The following is a 23,087-nucleotide window of genomic DNA, read 5'->3' on the forward strand; positions in this document are numbered from 1 at the left end:
TGATCCTGAGGCCAATTTACGTCTCAATTGCAGAATAGCTCTGAAATTTGAATTGTACCGTTTATGACTTTATCCTGCTTGACTGTCAAGGACAAATAATACAGAAGAAATAACAATTACAACAGCCCCAGAATATAAAACTACGCTAAACCAGCATGAATAGTCCATCTCAGAATGCGTCCATGGTTTTATTTATTTATTTTAAATGACTTTTAGATTTAAAGGTCATTTTAAAGCTGGAAAGGAAGGAAGGTCGAAGACATAATGTTTCATCTGCGAATAGCCCTTTTCAGCGTGGAAATACCACTTTTTTCCATTTCATTGTTGTATTATTTTTATCATTTATGTGTCTCGATATCATTTTATTTCCTTATCTTTACTCTCCCATTCTTTTTAGCACTAAAACTGTTTCTATTTTGTAAAACGTGTTAATAACTGTCGTGCCAAAACTGCTGATTGAATTGAGCTGTACTGAGAAGGGGCGGAGATTGAAAGCGGGACTCTAGACTGAAGGGGCGGGGCTACCCTGAGAAGCTGTGCAGTTAGAGAAGGCGCGCGTGAGTCATTGTGTATGAAGCACTTCCAGTGCAGCATTGAGGACTTGAGCCGCTTCGCTGTATAAATCTATTAGCTTGGGTACGAGACCAGAGGCGATCACTGGAAGAGAAAACATGATCAGGAATGCTGTTTTAGCACTGGTCAGTCGACGGAAAGGCAAGTTGTGACAAACAAAAGGGGTAAGTACTTATAGCATTTTTTCTAGAAATTGTCTGACCGGGAGCTCTGGCTCATACACGTGGAGTTTCGAAACTGAATACTCTTTGTTTCAGGTCTAACGCACGCGCATTAAGCCGTGATTGTTTTCGCCCTCTTCGCTTTCACGTGCTCTCTTAGCTGACATCGCCATGCCCTTGTCTAACGTGCATGCGCAGACGCCGAGTCTCCACGCACGTTCAGTCTGCACTCTCTGTCGGTGTGTTCATTTCGTTGTGACGGAGTGTTTAGTCTCTAAAGTAAAGTTTGTAAAATGGTCAATTTCGCTGTAGTCACATGCCTCCTTACTGTAGTACAGTGGGCAAAGTCCAAGTCCGTCCTCGCCGTTTCCTTTCCAGTCATCCCGGGGGGATTGGGCTCATCGTACAGTATAAGATCAATTTCTGGCAGGAGTGGGCCGAACTGGCCTAAAGACATGGACAGAAACGACATCAGCTTCAACTCACCATCGAGGGAGTCTGTTCTTTCCTTGACACGTTTAATGTTTCTCTATTAGTGCAGGGAACCCCAAGCGATAATTGTACAAGAAATTCTTCAACAAGAAACACGGGGGCATGATGATAGCAAAACATTTTGTTGACGTGGCTCTGAAAGGACTAGAAGACCTGTTTCCAATGATGGGTGCACCGTGATTTGTGCTTATTCTGAATATTCCATTCACCGCTATATTCTTCAGTATTATACTTACAAATATTTTTCAACATACTTGACGGCATCAACTTTTTTTTTCCGAAGCAGTGCAATGTTTTATTCAATATCTTGTAAACGAAATGACACCAAAAGTCATCATCCAACTAGATACCATGAATTGACCGTGGACAAACCCGTTCGCGCACAGCTTCATACTGCTCGGTGCTTGTGTCTAGGAATGTGGACCACCTCGTACGGTTTAAGGAGGGGCCGTGAAATCCGCCGGGTTGAAAGTGAAAGGGCAGTGCGATCCAAGGCGCATATGGCGAAGTCTGCGGGCAATAACGGACACTTCTCTGGCAGACGCGCTTTATAATGTCTATAATATATGCACACGTAAATCTTTACTGAGGATGTTTTGTTTCTTGGCACTCTAATGTCCGTTCTTACTTAAATTCGGCTATATCTTGTGTGTTTAGCCAGTAGATGTCGCTAACAATGCACATATGAGCATTTCTTCAACCGACAGGCTACATACAGGTGCTGGTCATAAAATTAGAATATCATGACAAAGTTGATTTAGTTCAGTAATTCCATTCAAAAAGTGAAACTTGTATATTAGATTCATTCATTACACACAGACTGATGTATTTCAAATGTTTATTTCTTTGAATTTTGATGATTATAACTGACAACTAATGAAAGTCCCAAATTAAGTATCTCAGAAAATTAGAATATCAATTAAGACCAATGCAAAAAAGGATTTTTTAGAAATGTTGGCCAACTGAAAGGTATGAACATGAAAAGTATGAGCCTGTACAGCACTCAATATTTAGTTGGGGCTCCTTTGGCCTGGATTACTGCAGCAATGCGGCGTGGCATGGAGTCGATCAGTCTGTGGCACTGCTCAGGTGTTATGAGAGCCCATGTTGCTCTGATAGTGGCCTTCAGCTCTTCTGAATTGTTGGGTCTGGCGTATTGCATCTTCCTCTTCACAATACCCCATAGATTTTCTATGGGGTTAAAGTCAGGTGTGTTTGATGGCCAATCAAGAACAGGGAAATCATGGTCCTTAAACCAGGTACTGGTAGCTTTGGCACTGTGTGCAGGTGCCAGGTCCTGTTGTAAAATGAAATCTGCATCTCCATAAAGTTCGTCAGCAGCAGGAAGCATGAAGTGCAATAAAACTTCCTGGTAGATGGCTGCATTGAACTTGGACCTCAGAAAACACAATGGACCAACACCAGCAGATGACATGGCACACCAAACCATCACTGACTGTGGAAACTTTACGCTGGACCTCAAGCAACGTGGATTCTGTGCCTCTCCTCTCTTCCTCCAGACTCTGGGACCTTGATTTCCAAAGGAAATGCAAAATCTACTTTCATCAGAGAGTATAACTTTGGACCACCCAGCAGCAGTCCAGTCGAGACGCTTCTGACGCTGTCTTGTTCAAGAGTGGCTTGACACAAGCAATGCGACAGCTGAACCTCATGTCTTGCATACGTCTGTGTGTGGTGGTTCTTGAAGCACTGACTCCAGCTGCAGTCCACTCTTTGTGAATCTCCCCCACAGTTTTGTTTCACAATCCTCTCCAGGGTGCGGTTATCCCTATTGCTTGTACACTTTTTTCTACCACATCTTGTCCTTCCCTTCACCTCTCTATTAATGTGCTTGGACACAGAGCTCTGTGAACAGCCAGCCTCTTTAGCAATGACCTTTTGTGTCTTGCCCTCCTTGCGCCAGGTGTCAATGGTCGTCTTTTGGACAACTGTCAAGTCAGCAGTCTTCCCCCTGATTGTGTAGCCTACAGAACTCGACTGAGAGACCATTTAACACTAGAATTACCAGAGCCTACGAAAAAACTCGTAATTCCGTCCCACCTTAAACTGCTTCTTAAATCCCTTCACACCTCTCCAGCGCCTTTGTCTTCTAAATGTGCTGATAAAGAGAAGCCGGCTATTCCATCCCCCCACCAATTTAGAACGTGTATTAACTTCTCTCAGCTCATGCCTTGATTGAGTATCTGGGAGTGAAGTGGAGTTTTAGAGTGAAATAATAGATCGTTGTTTGGAACGCACGCATTTCATGTCTGTTCCGTTTCTACAGTAATCTGTGTCAACACATTGTTAAAACAGAAACGTTTTTTATATTCTAGTAGTAGATGACAAAATGTAGGCATAAACTATATAATGTATGAAGCCTGAAGTCCAAATAGCAAAGAAACATTTTCACAAGAATAACACAATTGCACTTTTATTCAAACATATAACTGCAGAAAGAAAAAGCCGCCTTAACATGCGACATTGACACCAGTTTACTATAACTGACTCCGTGGTTCAATAGATACAGCCCCGCTTGGGAATCAAGGGTCACGGGTTCGATCCTGCCCTCCCTTTTGAGAAGTAAACTGTTCTTAGTCTTACTGTTTTAGAATAAAACATACATTTGATTTCAGTCTGTAACAGCCGTGCAATTTATGATCTTTGTAAAGGTTAGCTTTTTTTTTTATTCACTTTTCACTCTCTCAGTCGCGTTCAGAATCAATCCATACAACCCCATCTGACACGGCTGTTTTCACTAAAGACGCTATAGCTCTGCAGTGTACCACGATGCATACTAACGCCCCCCCCGGTTCTGACACACAAACGCTGGCGAAGCTGCCTTCTTCGTATCTCACCGTCACTTGCTTTTCTTTTTATTCAGTTTTATTGAGTGTTCCTGCCAGTCCCCGCATGTTGCTGTATGCTTTTCTTTTGCACCCAGGACATGCAGAAGAAAGAATGGTAAAGACCAGTAACTTCGGCGCTATATGCAATCATCAGACACTCCCCATCTGCCCGTGTCGTTCAAACACAGGAACATATATTGGTGTAAAAGTATAACAAAAGTGCACTTTTATTCAAGTGCACTTTTTCCATCGCCTTTTCCTGTAAGAAGCAGTGTACACACTTCTCTCTATGCTGTGGTTTCTATTACACACCTGAAAGAAAGACAATATATGTGAAAATATAATCGCACTAATGCAATATTATTTGAAAACGAACAGCGTCAGATCGGTGTGAATTTATGCAGGAACTGGAAATTCTCTGATGCGGGACCTTCCCCCAGGGAAGAAAGTACAGTGTCAGGTGCTCATTCAGTGTAATAGAAACCATAGCACAGAGAGGTGTGTACACGGCAACAAGTACACGTGTCGTAAATGTAGGAAGGACGGTCCTTGGGTGTGTGGGAACTGTTAATATTTGAATGTGATGATTTTATATAGCACGGAATGAAAATCTTCACTTCTTAGCATTGCACCATGCAAGATGTCGTATCAATCGCCTACTGTATCTTGCTTTCTTTTTTCTTCGGTTATACAGGTAGTTTTGAATAAAAGTGCACTTGTTTTGTTTGCGAAATGAAGTGTCTGCGTGCACTTTTCGTGGCATTACACGTGTATTTTTGAGCATGCCCGTTTGAGCAGTATAAAAAGTATTGAAAAGTATAACAAAACAACGGGCAGATGGAGAGTGTCTGATGATTGCATATAGCGCCGAACTTACTGCTCTTTACTATTCTCTCCTCTGGAGTACAAAAGAAACAGAATACAGACGCGCTATAGCTCTGCATTGTACCACGATGCATACTAACGCCCCCCCCCCGGTTCTGACACACAGACGCTGGCGAAGCTGTCTTCTTCGTATCTCACCGTCACTTGATTTTCTTTTTATTCAGTTTTATTGAGTGTTCCTGCCAGTCCCGCATGTTGCTGTATGCTGGATAGAGAGAAGTGTGTACACTGCTTCTTACAGAAAAGGCGATGAAAAAAAAGTGCACTTGAATAAAAGTGCACTTTTGTTATACTTTTACACCAATATATGTTCCTGTGTTTGAACGACACGGGCAGATGGGGAGTGTCTGATGATTGCATATAGCGCCGAAGTTGGTCTTTATTATTCTTTCTTCTGCATGTCCTGGTGTGCAAAAGAAAAAGCATACAGCAACATGCGGGGACTGGCAGGAACACTCAATAAAACTGAATAAAAAGAAAAGCAAGTGACGGTGAGATACGAAGAAGGCAGCTTCGCCAGCGTTTGTGTGTCAGAACCCTTTGGGGGGCGTTAGTATGCATCGTGGTACACTGCAGAGCTATAGCGTCTTTAGTGAAAACAGCCGTGTCAGATGGGGTTGTATGGATTGATTCTGAACGCGACTGAGAGAGTGAAAAGTGAATAAAAAAAAAAGCTAACCTTTACAAAGATCATAAATTGCACCGGCTGTTACAGACTGAAATCAAATGTATGTTTTTATACTAAAACAGTAAGACTAAGAACAGTTTACTTCTCAAAAGGGAGGAGCGCAGGATCGAACCCGTGACCCCTTGGTTCCCAAGCGGGGGCTGTATCGATTGAACCACGGAGTCAGTTATAGTAAACTGGTGTCAATGTCGCATGTTAAGGCGGCTTTTTCTTTCTGCAGTTATATGTTTGAATAAAAGTGCAATTGTGTTATTCTTGTGAAAATGTTTCTTTGCTATTTGGACTTCAGGCTTCATACATTATATAGTTTATGCCTACATTTTGTCATCTACTACTAGAATATAAAAAAAGTTTCTGTTTTAACAATGTGTTGACACAGATTACTGTAGAAACGGAACAGACATGAAATGCGTGTGTTCCAAACAACGATCTATTATTTCACTCTAAAACTCCACTTCACTCCCAGATACTCAATCAAGGCATGAGCTGAGAGAAGTTAATACACGTTCTAAATTGGTGGGGGATGGAATAGCCGGCTTCTCTGTATCAGCACATTTAGAAGACAAAGGACGCTGGCGGAGAGGTGTGAAGGGATTTAAGAAGCAGTTTAAGGTGGGACGGAATTACGAGTTTTTTCGTAGGCTCTGGTAATTCTAGTGTTAAAGGCTTTTGCAGATGTTTTGAGTTAATTAGCTGATTAGAGTGTGGCACCAGGTGTCTTCAGTATTGAACCTTTTCACAATATTCTAATTTTCCGAGATACTGAATTTGGGACTTTCATTAGTTGTCAGTTATAATCCTCAAAATTAAAAGAAATAAACATTTGAAATACATCAGTCTGTATGTAATGAATGAATTTAATATACAAGTTTCACTTTTTGAATGGAATTACTGAAATAAATCAACTTTGTCATGATATTCTAATTTTATGACCGGCACCTGTATAATCTGCTTTTCTTTCCATGCCAGAGCTGGGGCATGAAAATGTGTTCCACTATATATATATATATCTATATTGCTTGTGAACATTTGATCAACTAACGCAGCACTTTGCTGCTTTATAAGGGACGCTTCTTTTGTACACCATTCCACAAAGTTGACACTGGGAAATGAAAATACATGCATTCCACTATAGACATGCTGATGTTTTATTTAGGGATTAGTGATCTGTGGTCCTCTGAATATGGAAACTGTTGGCTGTGTACTTTGTATTCTAAGGTGTTTGAAAAATTTGCAATGAAATAAGAGGTGAGTTTATATACTTGTAGATAAATAAATGGAGCAGTGATGGTTTTCAGGGTAGCCCATGATCTTTTTATTATTACATGTATTGAAAAATGCAAGTAGTTATCAGTGATATTGTTTCTGTGATTATTGTATCGTCTTCTGGACAGCAAATCACATTTGGGCAGTAACATACCTTGACAAAGGAAGCTTGACTGGATTTTTCTATTTGGAAAGAATATTTAAATGCTGTCAATTGTGGGCTCTGCAGTGGGTTGGCACCCTGCCCAGGATTGGTTCCTGCCTTGTGCCCTGTGTTGGCTGGGATTGGCTCCAGCAGACCCCCGTGACCCTGTGTTTGGATTCAGCGGGTTGGAAAATGGATGGAATTGTGGGCTGGAGGAGAGAGCCAGCAGTTCATACTTGCGTAACCCATGATTAATGGCCAGCCAGCTTGTTGTTTAGTTTTTACAAAACTAATGAAAATACAATCACTCATTTTTTAAAGCTAGAACAACATGGACGTTTGCAGTGCAGCAGGTTAGGAAAAATCAAGGAAAGAAAAGAGTGTGAAATGCAGACAGATGAAATAATTACATATTTAAAAATATGGCGTCTGGGTGGGAGCTGATTCTGTTTTGTTCGGTTTTGTTTCTGTTCCTGCTCTATTCCCTTTTCGACTATGGTGTCAAGTCATCTGTTGTATAAGTTTGACTTGATTGTTATTTTCTTCAAATAAAATTATATATTTAAAAAAAAAAGAAAACACGACAAAAAGGAGGCGGCATAAAACAGACTGAAGGAAAAATCGATGCAATACAAGCCCTCTGCGAAAGTTGTCAACATTCAGATGGTTGTGATTGGTGTTACTGTTTAAATTGACATTATTTTTGGAGCGTCTGTGTGTCTCTGTCTCTCTCCATAATTGCCATCCCCATCATCATTATGTTTATTAGCAGCTCTGTGTTTTAAAAGGCTCTCCAAGACACTCGAGAAACGTCACAACTGAACTGGGTCTCCAGCGCTGGGTGTGCGGTAGCATCACTGCTGGTAGTCCTTCACTGCTCTCTTCGTATTTTTATTGTTACTGCTAATTTTTTTTCTGTCATGCCATTCTTAACAATACTGTAATCAATCATTGCTGTCAATATCTTCTTTATTAATAAAATTGCTGTTGTGAGCATAAAAACACAGAATTTTTAAAACATTTGCATAATGCACAATTGTCAAAGTATGTGAAAAACCAAATCACTCACCTCATGAAAACCAATGCCAATTTAATTACAACAACAGATGACACGGGAAAAATAAGGAGTTTTCCTTTTTTTTGCTTTGACTGTAGCATGTTGTTCTGGTTTCAACAAATCTTCATTTATTTTAGGTCTGCCTTTTTATTAGTTCAGCTTTCATTGTTGTTTTTTTTTTCTTTTCTGCTGACTGAATGCAGTAGGGATACTAATATTTCTATTTATTTTGAAGGTAACCTGATATTAAAGGTGACTTCACAATCCATGCTTTCCCTTAACACACACTAGCACATTATATAAACCTGGTGAGGCCGCAGGTAATAAAACGTATGCACGGAAATGTGTGTGCAAGCCATTTCTTGAACAAAAGTTAGGATTTAAAAAAAAGAAGGGAAATGAACAGTTTAACACCTCGAAACTTATTAAAAGATAATGGAAACTAATATCTATCCATCCATCCATTTTCCAACCCGCTGAATCCGAACACAGGGTCACGGGGGTCTGCTGGAGTCAATCCCAGCCAACACAGGAAACCCACGCAGACACGGGGAGAACATGCAAACTCCACGCAGGGAGGACCTGGAAAGCAAACCCGGGTGTCCTAACTGCGAGGCAGCAGCGGTACCACTGCGCCACCGTGCCGCCCGAACTATTAGCAGTGCTGCCTCGCAGTTAGGACACCCGGGTTTGCTTAATGAAAGCACACACAAAAAATATTTCTTCCCAGCTTTATTACTCAATGCATCCTATAACATTCAAGTGAAAGATATCACAGCTATTGTTCAGAAAGATTCTAAAAAATCAAAAACAACACACACACACACATATATATATATATATATATACTCAGCAAAAAAAGAAATGTCCCTTTTTCCAGGACTGTGGATTTCAACAATAATGTTTTAAAAATCCAAATAACTTTACAGATCTTCATTGTAAAGGGTTTAAACAATACAAACCATAATCAATTAATTAACATGCACCTGTGGAATGGTCGTTAAGACCTTAACAGCTTACAGAAAGTAGGCATTTAAGGTCACAGTTCTAAAAACGCAGGACACTAAAGAGACTTGTCTACCGACTGTGAAAGATGCCCAGGGTCCCTGCTCATCTGCGTGAACGTGCATTAGGCATGCTGCAGGGAGGCATGAGGACTGCTGATGTGGCTAGGACAATAAATTGCCATGTCCGCACTGTGAGACGCCTAAGACAGCGCTACAGGGAGACAGGAAGGACAGCTGATCATCCTCGCAGTGGAAGACCACGTGTAACAACACCTGCACAGGATCGGTACATCCGAATATCACACCTGCGTGACAGGTACAGGATGGCCACAACAACTGCCCGAGTCACACCAGGAACACACAATCCCTCCATCAGTGCTCAGACTGTCCGCAATAGGCTGAGAGAGGCTGGACTGAGGGCTTGTAGGCCTGTTGTAAGGCCGGTCCTTACCAGACATCACCAGCAACAACGGCGCCTATGGACACAAACCCACCTTCGCTGGACCAGACAGGAGTGGCAAAAAGTGCTCTTCACTGATGAGTCACGGTTTTGTCTCACCAGGGGTGATGGACGGATTCGTGTTTATCATCGAAGGAATTGAGCACGTCTGGGACCTGTTGGATCGCAGGGTGAGGGCTAGGACCATTCCCCCCAGAAATGTCCAGGAACTTGCAGGTGCCTTGGTGGAAGAGTGGGGTAACATCTCACAGCAAGAACTGACAAATCTGGTCCAGTCCACGAGGAGGAGATGCACTGCAGTACTTCAAGCAGCTGGTGGCCACACCAGATACTGACTGGTACTTTTGATTTTGAGCCTCCCTTCATTCAGGGACACATTGTGAAACATTTTTAGTTTATGTCTTATGGTGTTGACTCTTTTAGTGTTCATACAAATATTTACACATTAAGTTTACTGAAAGTAAAAACAGTTGAAAGTCAGAGGACGTTTCTTTTTTTGCTGAGTATATATTAGTGATAATTGAGTCCCTGTCTTGCACCCCAAAACATGAAGCTGAGTCCCAGTACTTTAGCAAAACCAACTTTATTCTACTTGAAATGGGAACAGCCCGGTTATTTATTGTAGCGGGATCTGCCTCTCTGCTATACACAAACACAGCACTCGGGCAGGTTAATGGCCAAGTTATTTTGTTCCCTGCCTTTATAACGTTCCTGGCACCTGCCCATCGACGGCAGGTGCTCATAATGCGACTGCGGTCTCTTAGGATTTGTTTTCGCGGTGAGCTTCTACAGCGCTGGGAGCCCGCGGTTGCCCCGGCAACCGATATGCAGTCTTCCACAGGCACGGTGATTGCTCTTCGGGACACTCTATCGGTGTGTCGTCTCATTGGGTGGAGCCGCGAAAGAGTTTAGAAACCTTAATAAATGGTGATTTTTTTCATGAGTGCCAGTCGGTGGTCTTTGTCTATTTTTCCATTTTAAAAAAACGAAGGTAAGTATCATCAGTTGCACACGGCGGCCTAAGCTAGCCAGGCCATTCTTACTCTTACACACACCTACGCTTTCTCTCCTTTTACAGGCTGTGTGTTCCAGTGAAGTTAACCTCTAGTTTAACTGTTTCACGGCTGATGTTGACTTTTGTCAAAAGGAGGAGTTGACGATGGTAATCGACTGTAAACTGTGACAAAACCAACTGTTATGTTTTAGTTGGACTCTCGTTGCTAGAATGAAAGTTAGCATCATTGGTTTGACCGAGATGTCCGAGTAGTAAGACACAGACAAGAGCAAAAATGGCACTGACATAATGGCGAGTGATCAAAGCGAATACTTAAAGCAAAATACCCCATGGATGACGTTTTGCCTATTATCTCTGAACTGGGACTCTGACTTGAGGGACTCTGATTTTGATACAAGTGATCGAAAACGAATGTGAGTTTCCAGCTCCAGCTGACTGGTCCCCAGCTAATCATGGTGCTGAACGGGTTCATGTAGTTGATACGCCTACAGCAATGTTCACCAGGAGGACCATGATAAGAGGTAGAAACCAGATTGCAATGCACTGCGACCGTGACGCGAAGACAGCCTGGCAGCAAGCCTGCTGCACATTCTTGGCAAAGTGGCAGCCGCAGCATGCAGCAACAGACATTTAATATTGATTTCTTTGTGAAACCGTTGCTTTTCAGAAACTGTTTTTTGGAAAGAATATTCAGCCCTCAAAGAGTTAAGAGTTACTCCTTCTGACAATACTCTGTTTGATAGAACAATCCTGTGACCCTTCTTGTATTAACATTCTTCAGTTTAACATAATCTGTTGTGTTCTGAATTGAATTAGGACTGCTGTGCCTAGGGTTGCCAGATTAGAAAATTAGAAATACGGGACACTCTTAAAATCTCTCTCTCTATTACTATATGTATAAAGTTATACATGCCCCTACACACCAAGACCAATATATTATATAAAAGTAGAGACATAAGTTAAAAACATAAAGCAAGGATTTTAATGGGTTATGAGGAAAACAAAAGTAAACTCATTTGAAAATTATTTAATACAAGCTAAAAATTCTGTAAAAGTGAAATCATTTGAAAATATTTATTTTAATACAGACACCAGAGAAATATTATTATTATTTAATACAATAACGACCTACTTTGTTGACCCTGTATGTTACAATGCTGTATTATCGTGGTATTTCTGTCTACTTACCCTTTACCTGTTTCCTCAAGGGTAAGGGTTCTCGTCAAGTTCGTTATCGGGTTGGTCTACTGTTGCACTTTAAGATGAACACACACACACACATACATAAACACACACACAGACCCTAACCACAACAGTGCTCCATGAATGACACACACACGCTGATTAACCCTTAGCACTTTAAACCACACAAGTGCTATAGGAATAACAGCCTGTCATTCAGCACTTCAAGAGACTTACCTATTTTCGGCACGAACAACAATACAATGTTTTAGTGATATCTCAGACCTAAATATTACTTTTGGTCTACAAGAATACATTTAAACATACAAAGACTCAGCACTCTTGACTATAGGCCATTCATCAGCCAAGAATACCTTCTTTCTCGTATTTGTTCCTTCTATTGAGTATAGCGCTCTCACTCTCAGCCTTATAAACCTCGCAGCACAGAAATAATGGCAAAAATCCGGCTGTCACCAGGTGCTCAAAGAAATCTAACTTATTACTTCAATCACCCTAGACATTAAGACAAAGCATTGAAAGTTAAAAGCAGCATGGTATTTATTACAAGAATAATAATAATACCACAAGAACAAAGAATACTAGAAAATAGGTACGGATAGGAAAGTCTGAATATATATAGTCTTTAGAAAAAGTTACAGATGACAAGGATGAATGTCCCAGGGAGGCGTTTGATTTAGCAATCAATGTTCATGGTGCCTTTCTGACGACCAGGGCCGTCTTCGTCCGTTCCTCTTCTTCTTTCTTCTTCTCCCTTTGCTTCTCTCTCTTCTTTCCAAACCAAGGCATATTTATTATGCAATGTCAAGCCTTGGTTTCACAACACATGCACCTGATTGGCTTGCTGTCCAAATGATTGATGAATTAATTCAATGTCCGTTTTCCCACACAACAAAACCTTTGATGTGCTCTGAGGTAGCAGTAGTTCTTCCTGTCCCAGGCTATAAAGCAAATTGTTGTTCCAGATGTCAATCCATAAAGTAATCAATAGCCTGAGGTATCAGCTCAGCATCCTTTCCCAGGCTATAAAACCAAATTAGCACGAAGCTATGAACAAGTGTTATAAAAGTAAGGTGTAAGGGAAGAAAACCTGCTTTAATTTGTTAATTTCATCTGTTGTCTTGTCTTGAACAAAATATAATGGAAACCAAAATGTACAGATTTTATACACCATAACAAATGCTGATACAGAACTGCAGAGCAGTGCAGCTGGAGAGCAAAGCAGTAAGAGTGTCGCCGTCCTCAGCCAACCATAGCAACTGAGCAAGTTGCAAACAGGCAGCAAACACGAGTTTTCTCGTTACATTTGGGTTATTTTCATCAAGAAGATCTGAGAAAATAAAGTATAATTACTTATAAAGTTACAACTAAGTACCGTAAGAAGGTAGTACAAATATATTTTTATTACGAAATTTGAAAATGAACTAAATACGGGACAGGGGACAAAATGATCAAATATGGGACATGTCCTGTATATAAGGGACGTCTGGCAACCCTAGCTGTGCCGCAACTGTGTCAGATGGTGGTTGTCTTCAAGCTTGTTGGACCTTCACTCCACTTCTAAATTTGTTTCATATCTGAGATTTTGCCAAGAAAAACAATGAGCTTCTGTCAACATGCCAGGAACAGTTTCACTTGACTGAAAGGATGTTGTAAAATGCAATTTAAACATCTTTAGAGTTGAACACCAGAGTTTTGATATTCTATTCTTTCCCCAGAGAGTGAGAATAAAACATTTACTGTTACCTCTAGATGGATGTGAAAGTGGAGACGTGTCAGGATGTCGTGGGGAAAAGGACTATGAACGTTAAGGAGGAGGATTGTGAATGGGAGTCTCCACACCTTAAACAGGATAATCCAAACATTAAGGATGAGGACTGTGAACCGGGGTCAGTGGGCATTAAAGAAGAGGCTGAAGAGAAGTGCGTCAGCAATGAGAAGTGCAAATATGAAAGTGTGGAGAGTGTCAAGGAAGACTACTTTCATTATGGGAGTGAAGAAGGAATAATGACTGGGTTAGTCTCTTCTCAAATCAGGGACGGTTCATATCCAGAGTCTTCTGTCAATGTGAGGTCTGAGCCATTACAGTCTGAAACAAAAAGTACCGAGGAAATTTCATCTGTTACAATGCAGGAAGATCAGAAGGTGAAAAAAGGTGAGTTGTTTAATTGGAAACTTTGGCATTTAGTGAAATTGATGTGTTTTAAGTTGTGTTTTAATGTAGTTTGAGATCTCATCTATGGTAATGTTGAAAGCGTTATGAGGCACAGGGTTTCCTGAGGTTATTGCACACAGAAAGGATCGGGAGATGAAAATGCAACACAAAACATCTAGTCAAGGATAGGCAGGGAGTCATTACTGAGGCAGAAAGACAATGTGTTACCAAAATTTGAAACCCTAAATGAAAGTCAAAAACGATTAAGACTGAAATAATCCCTACTCTTAAAATATAAGTTAACAATCACAAAGAATTTGTATAGAATGGATAGTGTATCCACAAAGGGATAGGGGATACAGTGAACGCTGCTCAATTTATAGTGTCACCTTCTGTGACTCGGTCATGTGACTCTACTCACAGTGTCACGTAAACTCTAAGGACAAGATGACAATATTAAACTTTGTCAACATGAGTTAAAGTCAAAGATAGACTTAAATACAGTGATTCAGAAGACAGAAATCCGAGCCACAAAATGAAACATGTGTTTAAAACACTTGAATTATCACAGTAGGGTGCAACAATTTGCTCTTCTTGCCTTAAATTTTGGATCTTGCAGGCCCTTTTTTTCTAGGGGCTCTGTCCAGAGTTTGTTCCTGCCTTGTACCCTATGTTAGCTGGGATGGGCTCCAACATCCCCTGCAACCCTGTTCAGAACTAGGCAGGCTAGGAAACGAGTGCTGGACAAATGTTTCTAGCTTCATGCATCTTTCAAGATTTTCTAAGGTCCTCCTAATAGTTCATGAACAGACATTTTAATTGAAACGGACAAGTACCTTAACATTCTGTGCCGCCTTATAAAGCTGGGCACCTCCAAGCCACACCTCCAGTCTGATCTCATTGGCTGAACAGTGCTCATTTGCCTCTGTTGAGGTCATTGGCATAGGTAGCTTCAGATCGGACCAGGAGTGTATAAACAGCGAGGTCAGCATTGAAAGTCCAATTGGTTGTTTGTCATAAGTTTTAGAGGTGTGTGTTTGTTATTTTAACTTTGTTGAAGACCAGACAATGTTGTCGAGAGGAATTCATTGAGCAATCCAAGGAAATCCATTTCAGAATCTTTTTCTTGCAACTGTTAGTTAACTTTCATTACATTGCAGGTTACATTCCAATCCGATGTGTAATTTTAGTAACACGATTCCAGTGGTTTTCAGTTTGGCCCGTTTTTAGTCTGTAAGTTAGTGACAAAATTGAGATCAATTAATCTATTAGTCTGTTTGTCTGTTTTGGTTATTTGCCAATCACGCAAAAAGTGGCTGAAGTGATTTTCATTAAATTTGCACATGTGATGTTGTTGTTCCAATTTAAAATATAGGCTATAAGGGTAGGGAAGGTTGTAGGGATCTGTGGTATCTGGGGTGAACTTCTCCAGACTGATAGTAAGGCTGCCCCTCCTGACATTGCAGGCCATCTTTGCTTCCATTTTCCACCCCAACTGACTGGAAAACTGAACTTGTCATCTTTGGAGAATCCCTGGTTACCACTGGTTTGACTTTGTGTTGCTCATGGAGTCCCTAATGAGGCACATTACCTGCATTGTGAGGGAGTGTCAGTTACGGCACTACGGCCAAGTGGTGTGATTTCCTGAGGGTGATCTGACTCACAGAATCCTCATTGTTGGTGACACGAGTGGCTGGACCAGGCCAAGGGGTCGCCCATGTAACACCTGGCAGTAGCAGATAGAGGGTCATTTCTTGAGGGTGGTACTGGATCGTGTGTCTGCCTGGGGGCGTTGCCAACCAGGATCCCGAGTTGTTTCGTCATGTAGTGGGTGCGGCAACACGCTGTACCAGTGCACGCTCCCCAGCTTGACTTGAATTGTCATCATCTATAAATACAAGCTCTCTTCTAATTCTTCCATTTGCGATGTCTTCTTACAACGCTAAATCAGTTATGGTAGTTGGAGTAGTTTGGCCATTCCGTGCACCATTATATAGTTACAGAATGATTACAATCAAACAAATTAAATTTGTAAATGATATGCAACTAATTTTGGTGTATTTGATACAACCTGCTTCATGGATAAGTATCTAAAAAAGAAAGGCAGATCACGCAAAAAACAGGAGCACTAATTTGACATTGGGTACCATTAGTTTGCAAAACCAAGCAGAAACTTGTGTACACAGGGTGTGGCAACTGTGAAAATATGAGTAGCTTTTAGCCAAGTTTAGTTTTTATACATCTCAATGTGAGAGTGGAGAAGTGTGTTTATGCAACAACTTTGTGCATACGCACTGTTTATACATTAGGCCTAAAGTCACAAAGGAGAAATTCAATTTTTGAGTGAATTACTGGCCAATGATTAGTGATTATTTTCTGTTTCTGTCTTGTTCATACATTAAAAATAATGAGATACAAAGATGCAATTGGCACATCTATTTAAATGGTACTTTTATACAACTATTACAGTTATTGGCCCAGTTGAACAAAATGAAATCTGATTATAGGCGAGTAATTTACCGGGATTATTGAGGGATTTGTGAAACTTACAAAATGTGTTGCTTTCACACTTTAAGATTGACACAGTCACACTCCATGATCCTAGTCACGCAATTACACGTGAATGATGTCCAACTGCCGGTCACTCTGTAATATCCCATATAGGACCCCTTACACCTAAATTCATAGTGATACCCAAAGCCTGTTGCCCCAAAGTACTCCATATAGGGTCTCGCTGTCACTAGCACTAAGAAATATATGGGTGTCCCTGAGACACAGAAAGGCCCGTCACCCTTCGGTTATATGTCACCTACCAGCTAATGGGGTCTTACTTCTACCACACTTGTAGTTTTATTGAGGTCTGGCCTCTCAGTCTTGATAAACAATAGCAATCTCCCCTGCACCAGGTACCCTACTATTTTACTTTATTACTTCAATCACCAAACAGATAAAGACCCCAAGTATAGAAATGTAAAGGCAATGTGGCATTTATTAAAGTATAATAATATCAATAGAAGAAAGTATAATAGAAAATTAATAGCAAAGTCAGGATATAGTCTTTGAAATGGCTGACTGAAAATCAACAGGGGTGGATGTTGTCCTGGGTGGCTTTTTAATTTAGCAGCCGGCATAAAGCAGAAGTTGCATTCGCAGACGATGAGATTCTTTCTGATTTGTCTTGGTCTCTGACGTTGCTTCCTTTGTCGTTGTTTGTTTGTGTTTGGTCCTTCAGACCAGGGCCTCATTTATGTTGAAATCTCATGTGGAGCTCCGGAGCATGTGACATTACACACCTGTGATTGGCTAGCTGTCTTGGTCATATAAACTGCACAGAGAGGCTGCAAAAGCCTTTCCACTAAGGCTCATCAACACTCTGCCTTTTTGACATATTTTACAAAAAGGTTTCAGCAGGTTGTGTTCAGAGGTGCTTTTTCAAAAGCGGTAAACAGCAACACTAACAATGGCACAAAAGAATAGATAGGTAATATGTTGATTTGGAGACCTTTAAGTACCCCTATGACTTATTATTTAATAAGACATTTCTTTAGAATGCCTACGGATGAAGGACACTTCATTGCATATTTTTCCCTGGAGTGGCTTTTATTCTGATCAGTGGGGCCAAACATCCTAAACACCTTGATACCAGAATACTTTGGGCCTATATCAGTGACTGACTGTGGTTGTGTTGTCTACTTTGAGGCCAAATGTTCAGGAGATTTGGGTAAAGAGAATTGCTGTGCTCTCAACTAATTACCACTTGGAGCAGGTAATGAAAGCCTTTGTTCAAAACAAGTTCAACTCCAGAAGAGCTTTTCCTACCCCATGGCAGACATCAAAGATCCATCCATCCATTATCCAACCCGCTATATCCTAACTACAGGGTCACAGGGGTCTGCTGGAGCCAATCCCAGCCAACACAGGGTGCAAGGCAGGACGCAAACCCTGGGCAGGGCGCCAGCCCACCGCAGGGCACGCACACACACACACACACACACACACACTAGGGACAATTTAGGATCGCCAATCCACCTAACCTGCATGTCTTTGGACTGTGGGAAGAAACCAGAGCACCCAGAGGAAACCCACGCAGACACGGGGAGAACATGCAAACTCCACACAGGGAGGACCCAGGAAGCGAACCCAGATCCCCTAACTACGAGGCAGCAACGCTACCACTGTGCCACAGTGCCGCCCGGCATCAGAGATGTAGAGTCCAAATATTTGGTGTTCAAGATCTCTATATTGGAGGCCATTGCAAGAACCTCTGGCCAGGTGCTTGTTGGCAGTCTCAAGAGTTACTGCCCAGTGGGAGCTGGGTGATCTCGTGGCCTTGGAACCCCTTCAGATTTTGTTGTTTTGTTTTTTTTTTTTTTTCTTCCAGCCCTCTAGAGTTTTATTAATTTAATTCATTCATTCACTTTATTTATTTATCTCTCTCCTCCCTGGCCATCAGACCTTACCTTACTTTTTGCTACTTAGAATTGCCTTATCTTATTTTTACATTTCTCTTTTTTCTTTCTTTATCTTGTAAAGCACTTTGAGCTCCATCATTTGCATGAAAATGTGCTATATAAATAAATGTTGTTGTTGAAGGACACCAGCAGTATGGGAAGCCACCAAATTTAAGAAAGAGGCATTTCTAGTAATGGTAACGGGAGTCTTCTGATGTAACTGAAATGAACCAAAAAGGCAGCGACTGTCTGCCTTTGATTATTGGAAATCTACAGTAAGACAGTATTTTTCAGACACTTGGGTTAATGTAAGGATTCAGTAAGTTTGCTCATTTCACTTATTCGTTCCATTTAATTTATTTTTGTATAGCACTCCTCATTTAATACCGAGTTGGAATGCTTGTGGTTTCCAGCTTTGATGCTATGACAGAATTTTCATACACGAAAACTACTAGATTAAACAAGCAATAACGTGTATAAATCTGATTTGTGTAAATAGTGACAGGAGTATAAAGGACAGTATAAATGGGATCGGTGTGTCAAAAGGCGCTTTTCCACTGCATAGTACGGCACAGCACGGTTCAGTACAGCTCACCTTGGTTCTGCTCAGTTCGGCTCGGTTTGCGTTTTGACTGCAGTTTAGTACCGCTTTAGAGTGGGCGGGATTATTCACGTGTCGTTATAGTTGCGCCGCCTCTACTGCCATGACATCATCGTGAACGCGCCACAAACAAACACACAACAATGGAGCATATCGACGGAATGGTGTTCTCCATTCTCGGCATGTGGATGTTTTTAACAGCAAGACGATGGAGTTTGTTTCAAAAGAGGCTGATGGCAGCCAAAGAAAACACAGCTAAAAAAACAAGAGAGTTTTGGAACTTTTACAACAACACGCAGACAACGACAACACTTTAGCTCGACGCGCAGGGTAAGCATCTAAAAAGCACATCACTAGCTAACTTTTATCACTGTTGCAAAGCATAAAATGAACTTAACTGCCAGTGTAACATTAAAATGCTGATTCTGTATATTACAGATCTTCCACATTTTGCAAAAAAGTCGCCCTAACAGACCATCTGTTTGGACATTTAACCGTGCTTCAGAGTGGTGGGATGTGATTGTTCCCGGTTTTACAAACACTCAGTGGCTGGAGAACTTTCGAATGTCTGAAGAAACATTCATCCACTTATGCAACAAACTGCATCCAGCGATGGAGAGACGGGACACAAACTTCCGCGTGTGTGTACCTTTAAAGAAAAGAATAGCCAGTGACGCAGTAATGACGATTTTCTCCGGCCAATCAGTGACCAGCAGAGTTTACACGTCACGTTTTGGTAACGGTTCGGCACGCTTGGAACCTCGGCTGAGGTGGTACTAAAAAAAGGACCAGGTACCAGGTACTGTTCCCAGTGGAAAACCCCCCAAAAGTGAGCTGAACTGAACCGTGTCGTGCCGTACTATGCAGTGGAAAAGCGCCAAAAGAGCTGACAAGTCCTGGTACCACCTGCCACTCCCAGAGCAGATGCAAATAAGTGTGCCAAATTCTGGTTTATTTAATTTTTTTCAATTTTTTCACCCACAACAATGCAGCTTTTATTGGGTGTACATTATTACATCAATCTGTCCATTGTTTTGTTTTCCTTTGGTGATTTTAAATATGTCATTTTGGTAAGTATTTTGCAGTCAAATGACTCTTGTCATGGTGCCCGTCCTGATTTTTAAAGGTGCATTTCAACAGGCTTTGCAAATGTGATCTGTTCACGTTTACTGTTTCAATTTCTTGGCTCCAATGATTGTGCTCATCTGCATGAGTTGTAATAAAGGAAGCAAAATGATCAAGTTGAGTGTCTTTCTATGTGCAACATAAGTTTTATTATTGTTTATGATTATAAAGCTTGTTTGTACCTTCAGCCAGTGTTTGTTTAATGTTATTACTTAAGGTGAGTAATATGGCAGTGGATTGAAAACTATGGTTTTATTGTGTTACTTAATTTTCATACAGGAGACCGACCATACTGCTGTTCTGAATGTGGCAGACAATTTTTTTACCGTCGTAATTTTCAGAGACACACTAGAATTCACACGGGAGCGAAGCAGTTTTGCTGTTTGGAATGTGGAAAACAGTTTTCTGAAGGCAGCACTCTTCAGAGACATGCTAGAATTCATACTGGAGAGAAGCCATATTGCTGTCCTAATTGTGGCAAACAATTCAGCAGCAGAAGCGAGCTGCAGAGACACGCAAGAATTCACACGGGAGAGAAGAAATATTGCTGTTTGGAATGTGGAAAACAATTTTCTGAAAGTGGCAATCTTCAGAGACACGCTAGAATTCATACTGGAGAGAAGCCATATTGCTGTTCCGAGTGTGGCAAACAATTCTGCAGCAGAGGCGAGCTTCAGAGACACACGAGAATTCACACTGGTGAGAAACCATATTGCTGCACTGAATGTGGAAAACGATTTACACGAGTGAGTCATCTTCATGGCCATAGAAGAATTCACACTGGAGAGAAGCCATATAGCTGTTCCGAATGTGGCAAGAGGTTCTGTCACAGAAATAATCTTCAGGACCACAAAAGAATTCACACTGGAGAGAAGTCCTATTGCTGTAACGAATGTGGCAAGTGGTTCCTTCGTAGTTGTAATCTACAGAGACACAATAAAATTCACACCCGAGGGAAAGATGGATACTCAAATGTCAGGAAATGTACAAAATTCACCCTGCCCTCATAAAGGTTCATATCCAACATCTTCCATCACTTGTAGACAACCCTGCAGCTTCACCACAGCAATGAACACATCAAAAGAGGCTCTCTTTCACCTCTCATCTTCTGCCTAACATTAAATCCACTAAGTACCTTCCTCAGTCACTTCGGCCACAGATTTAATATCAGCAGCCAGAATTGACCAAACCCCTAGATTGTCCCACATCTCTCATTTAATTATAAGTTGAAGCTACTCGGCCAAACTAACCTGCAACTAGAGAAACCTCCTTGCTTAGTAAAGAGATTCTCACAAGACATCCAAATGACATTCAAGGCTGGATAAGTGTGCCAAGGAATCTTTCATCAATGGGAAAGCTGAACATGGTGAAACAATCAAACTGGATGAGGAGAAGTGTTATCATCAGAAACCTTAAACCAGAAGAGACCTACAGATACTGTGGAGTAAATGAAGGTGCAAAAATTCTGAAAGAAAATTGGAAAAGAGTACATCTATTGAACAAAGAAGATTCTTAAAACTTCCCTTACAGCATGTGTTAATATCCAGGTGATAAACCAGTTAGCCATTCCCATCCTATTTTACAGCTTCTGTATCACCAAACAATTTATATAAACTGGATATAAAAGCATGGCAACGTTTCCATGTACAGCAGTCAATATGCAAGAATCAATGCATGCCATGGTTATACATTCCCAGATCTGAAGGATGCATGGGGCTTACTGAAATAGATTTATACAGGGTTACAATCATCGATTCGTGGATATACCATCTCTACTTAACAGACCACCATGTACAGAAGATAAGTCAACATCAAACCAACAAGACCAGCTCGGCATCAATTATTAGGCTTGACCAAGCATTTTGATTTAGTGAACTAATGACAGAGATGCCCCCACATTGTGCACAAACAGTGCAGCTGGCTAGACACCAAAAACAAGGTTAAAAAAGAGTTTGACACACAGAAGAGGAAGAATTATTGGAGAAAAACACAAATACAGTGGAACCTCGGTTTGTGAGCATAATTTGTTCCGGAAACGTGCTCGCAATCCAAAACACTCGTATATCAAAGCAAATTTCCCCATAAGAAATAATGGAAACTCAGATGATTCGTTCCACAACCCAAAACTATTCATATAAAAATGATTAATACAAACTATAAAGTAAAAATATATAAAACAAATTAACCTGCACTTTACCTTTAAAAACAATCATGGCTGGTGTGAGTGTATTTCTAAACTCATGTGGGATTCCACCCAACAGGACGACATACGGAAGAGTGTCCCAAAGCAATCACAGTCTCCCAGCGCTGTAGCAGTTCGGCGTATAAGCGCATCCAAAAAGATCGCAGACATGCTATAAGCGCCTGTCGTCAATGGGTCATACAAGGAACATTATAAAGATCCCACTACAATAAATAACAGCGATGTTGCTGTTTCAAGCTGAATAAAGCTGGTGTTAAAGTACTGAGACTCAGCTTCGTGTTTTGGGGAGCAAGATGGGGACTCGCACTTCACAGCGCACACACACACACACAGTCACAATGCTCTAGTAAACAGAGAGACGCGCTGGGCGAGTGAGATAAGGAGAGAGAGAGAGACGCGCTGGGCGAGCAAGCAAGCAAGATAAGGAGAGAGAGAGGTGCTGGGCAAGCGAGATAAGGAGAGAGAGAGAAGAACCATCAGCTCAGTTGTGATCACATGACGCTCAGCAGACAAAGTGTATCCATACTACTCGTATTGCAAGACATCGCTCGTTTATCAAGTCAAAATTTATTAAAAATGTTTGCTCGTCTTGCAAAACACTCGTAAACCAAGTTACTCGTAAACCGAGGTTCCACTGTATAGGGGAAAAATTGCAGACCTACTGCTCCAGTCCAATTTAGATTATGAGTTAACCCATGGATGGCTTACAAGGAGTGAGTTAAAACCAAGTGGCTAGAGACTAGTAATGGCTGTA

The 23,087-nt window shown here is 41.2% G+C and overlaps 2 protein-coding genes across 6 annotated transcripts in view; one reads left to right on the top strand and one right to left on the bottom strand.

The window, feature by feature from the left end:
• The window catches only part of LOC120534452 (zinc finger protein OZF-like), an 88,528-nt gene that overhangs the window by 36,462 nt on the left and 28,979 nt on the right, over positions 1–23,087 (bottom strand). The gene's annotated exons all lie outside the window — the stretch shown is intronic.
• On the top strand, positions 414–22,142 carry LOC120534461 (gastrula zinc finger protein XlCGF8.2DB-like). Of its 3 annotated transcripts, none has more exons than XM_039762055.1 (3): positions 414–737; positions 13,517–13,953; positions 20,410–22,142. In XM_039762055.1, exons 2-3 carry the CDS (start codon positions 13,551–13,553, stop codon positions 21,138–21,140), a joined length of 1,134 nt encoding a protein of 377 aa, XP_039617989.1. In that variant the 5' UTR covers positions 414–737; positions 13,517–13,550; the 3' UTR covers positions 21,141–22,142. The 3 variants fall into 3 exon arrangements, with proteins under 3 accessions (XP_039617989.1, XP_039617991.1, XP_039617990.1); XM_039762057.1 differs by having other exon boundaries at positions 13,551–13,953; XM_039762056.1 differs by lacking the exon at positions 414–737 and having other exon boundaries at positions 13,429–13,953.

Source organism: Polypterus senegalus, chromosome 8, assembly GCF_016835505.1.
Source record: "Polypterus senegalus isolate Bchr_013 chromosome 8, ASM1683550v1, whole genome shotgun sequence".
In the NCBI taxonomy this organism is placed as follows: Eukaryota; Metazoa; Chordata; class Cladistia; order Polypteriformes; family Polypteridae; genus Polypterus; species Polypterus senegalus.

Bases quoted from the DNA above. Each gene is read 5' to 3' on its own strand.
- LOC120534461 (XM_039762055.1), top strand. From the start codon at position 13,551: ATGGATGTGAAAGTGGAGACGTGTCAGGATGTCGTGGGGAAAAGGACT. The intron at 13,954-20,409 runs GTGAGTTGTTTA...ATTTTCATACAG, and splicing joins AGATCAGAAGGTGAAAAAAG to GAGACCGACCATACTGCTGT.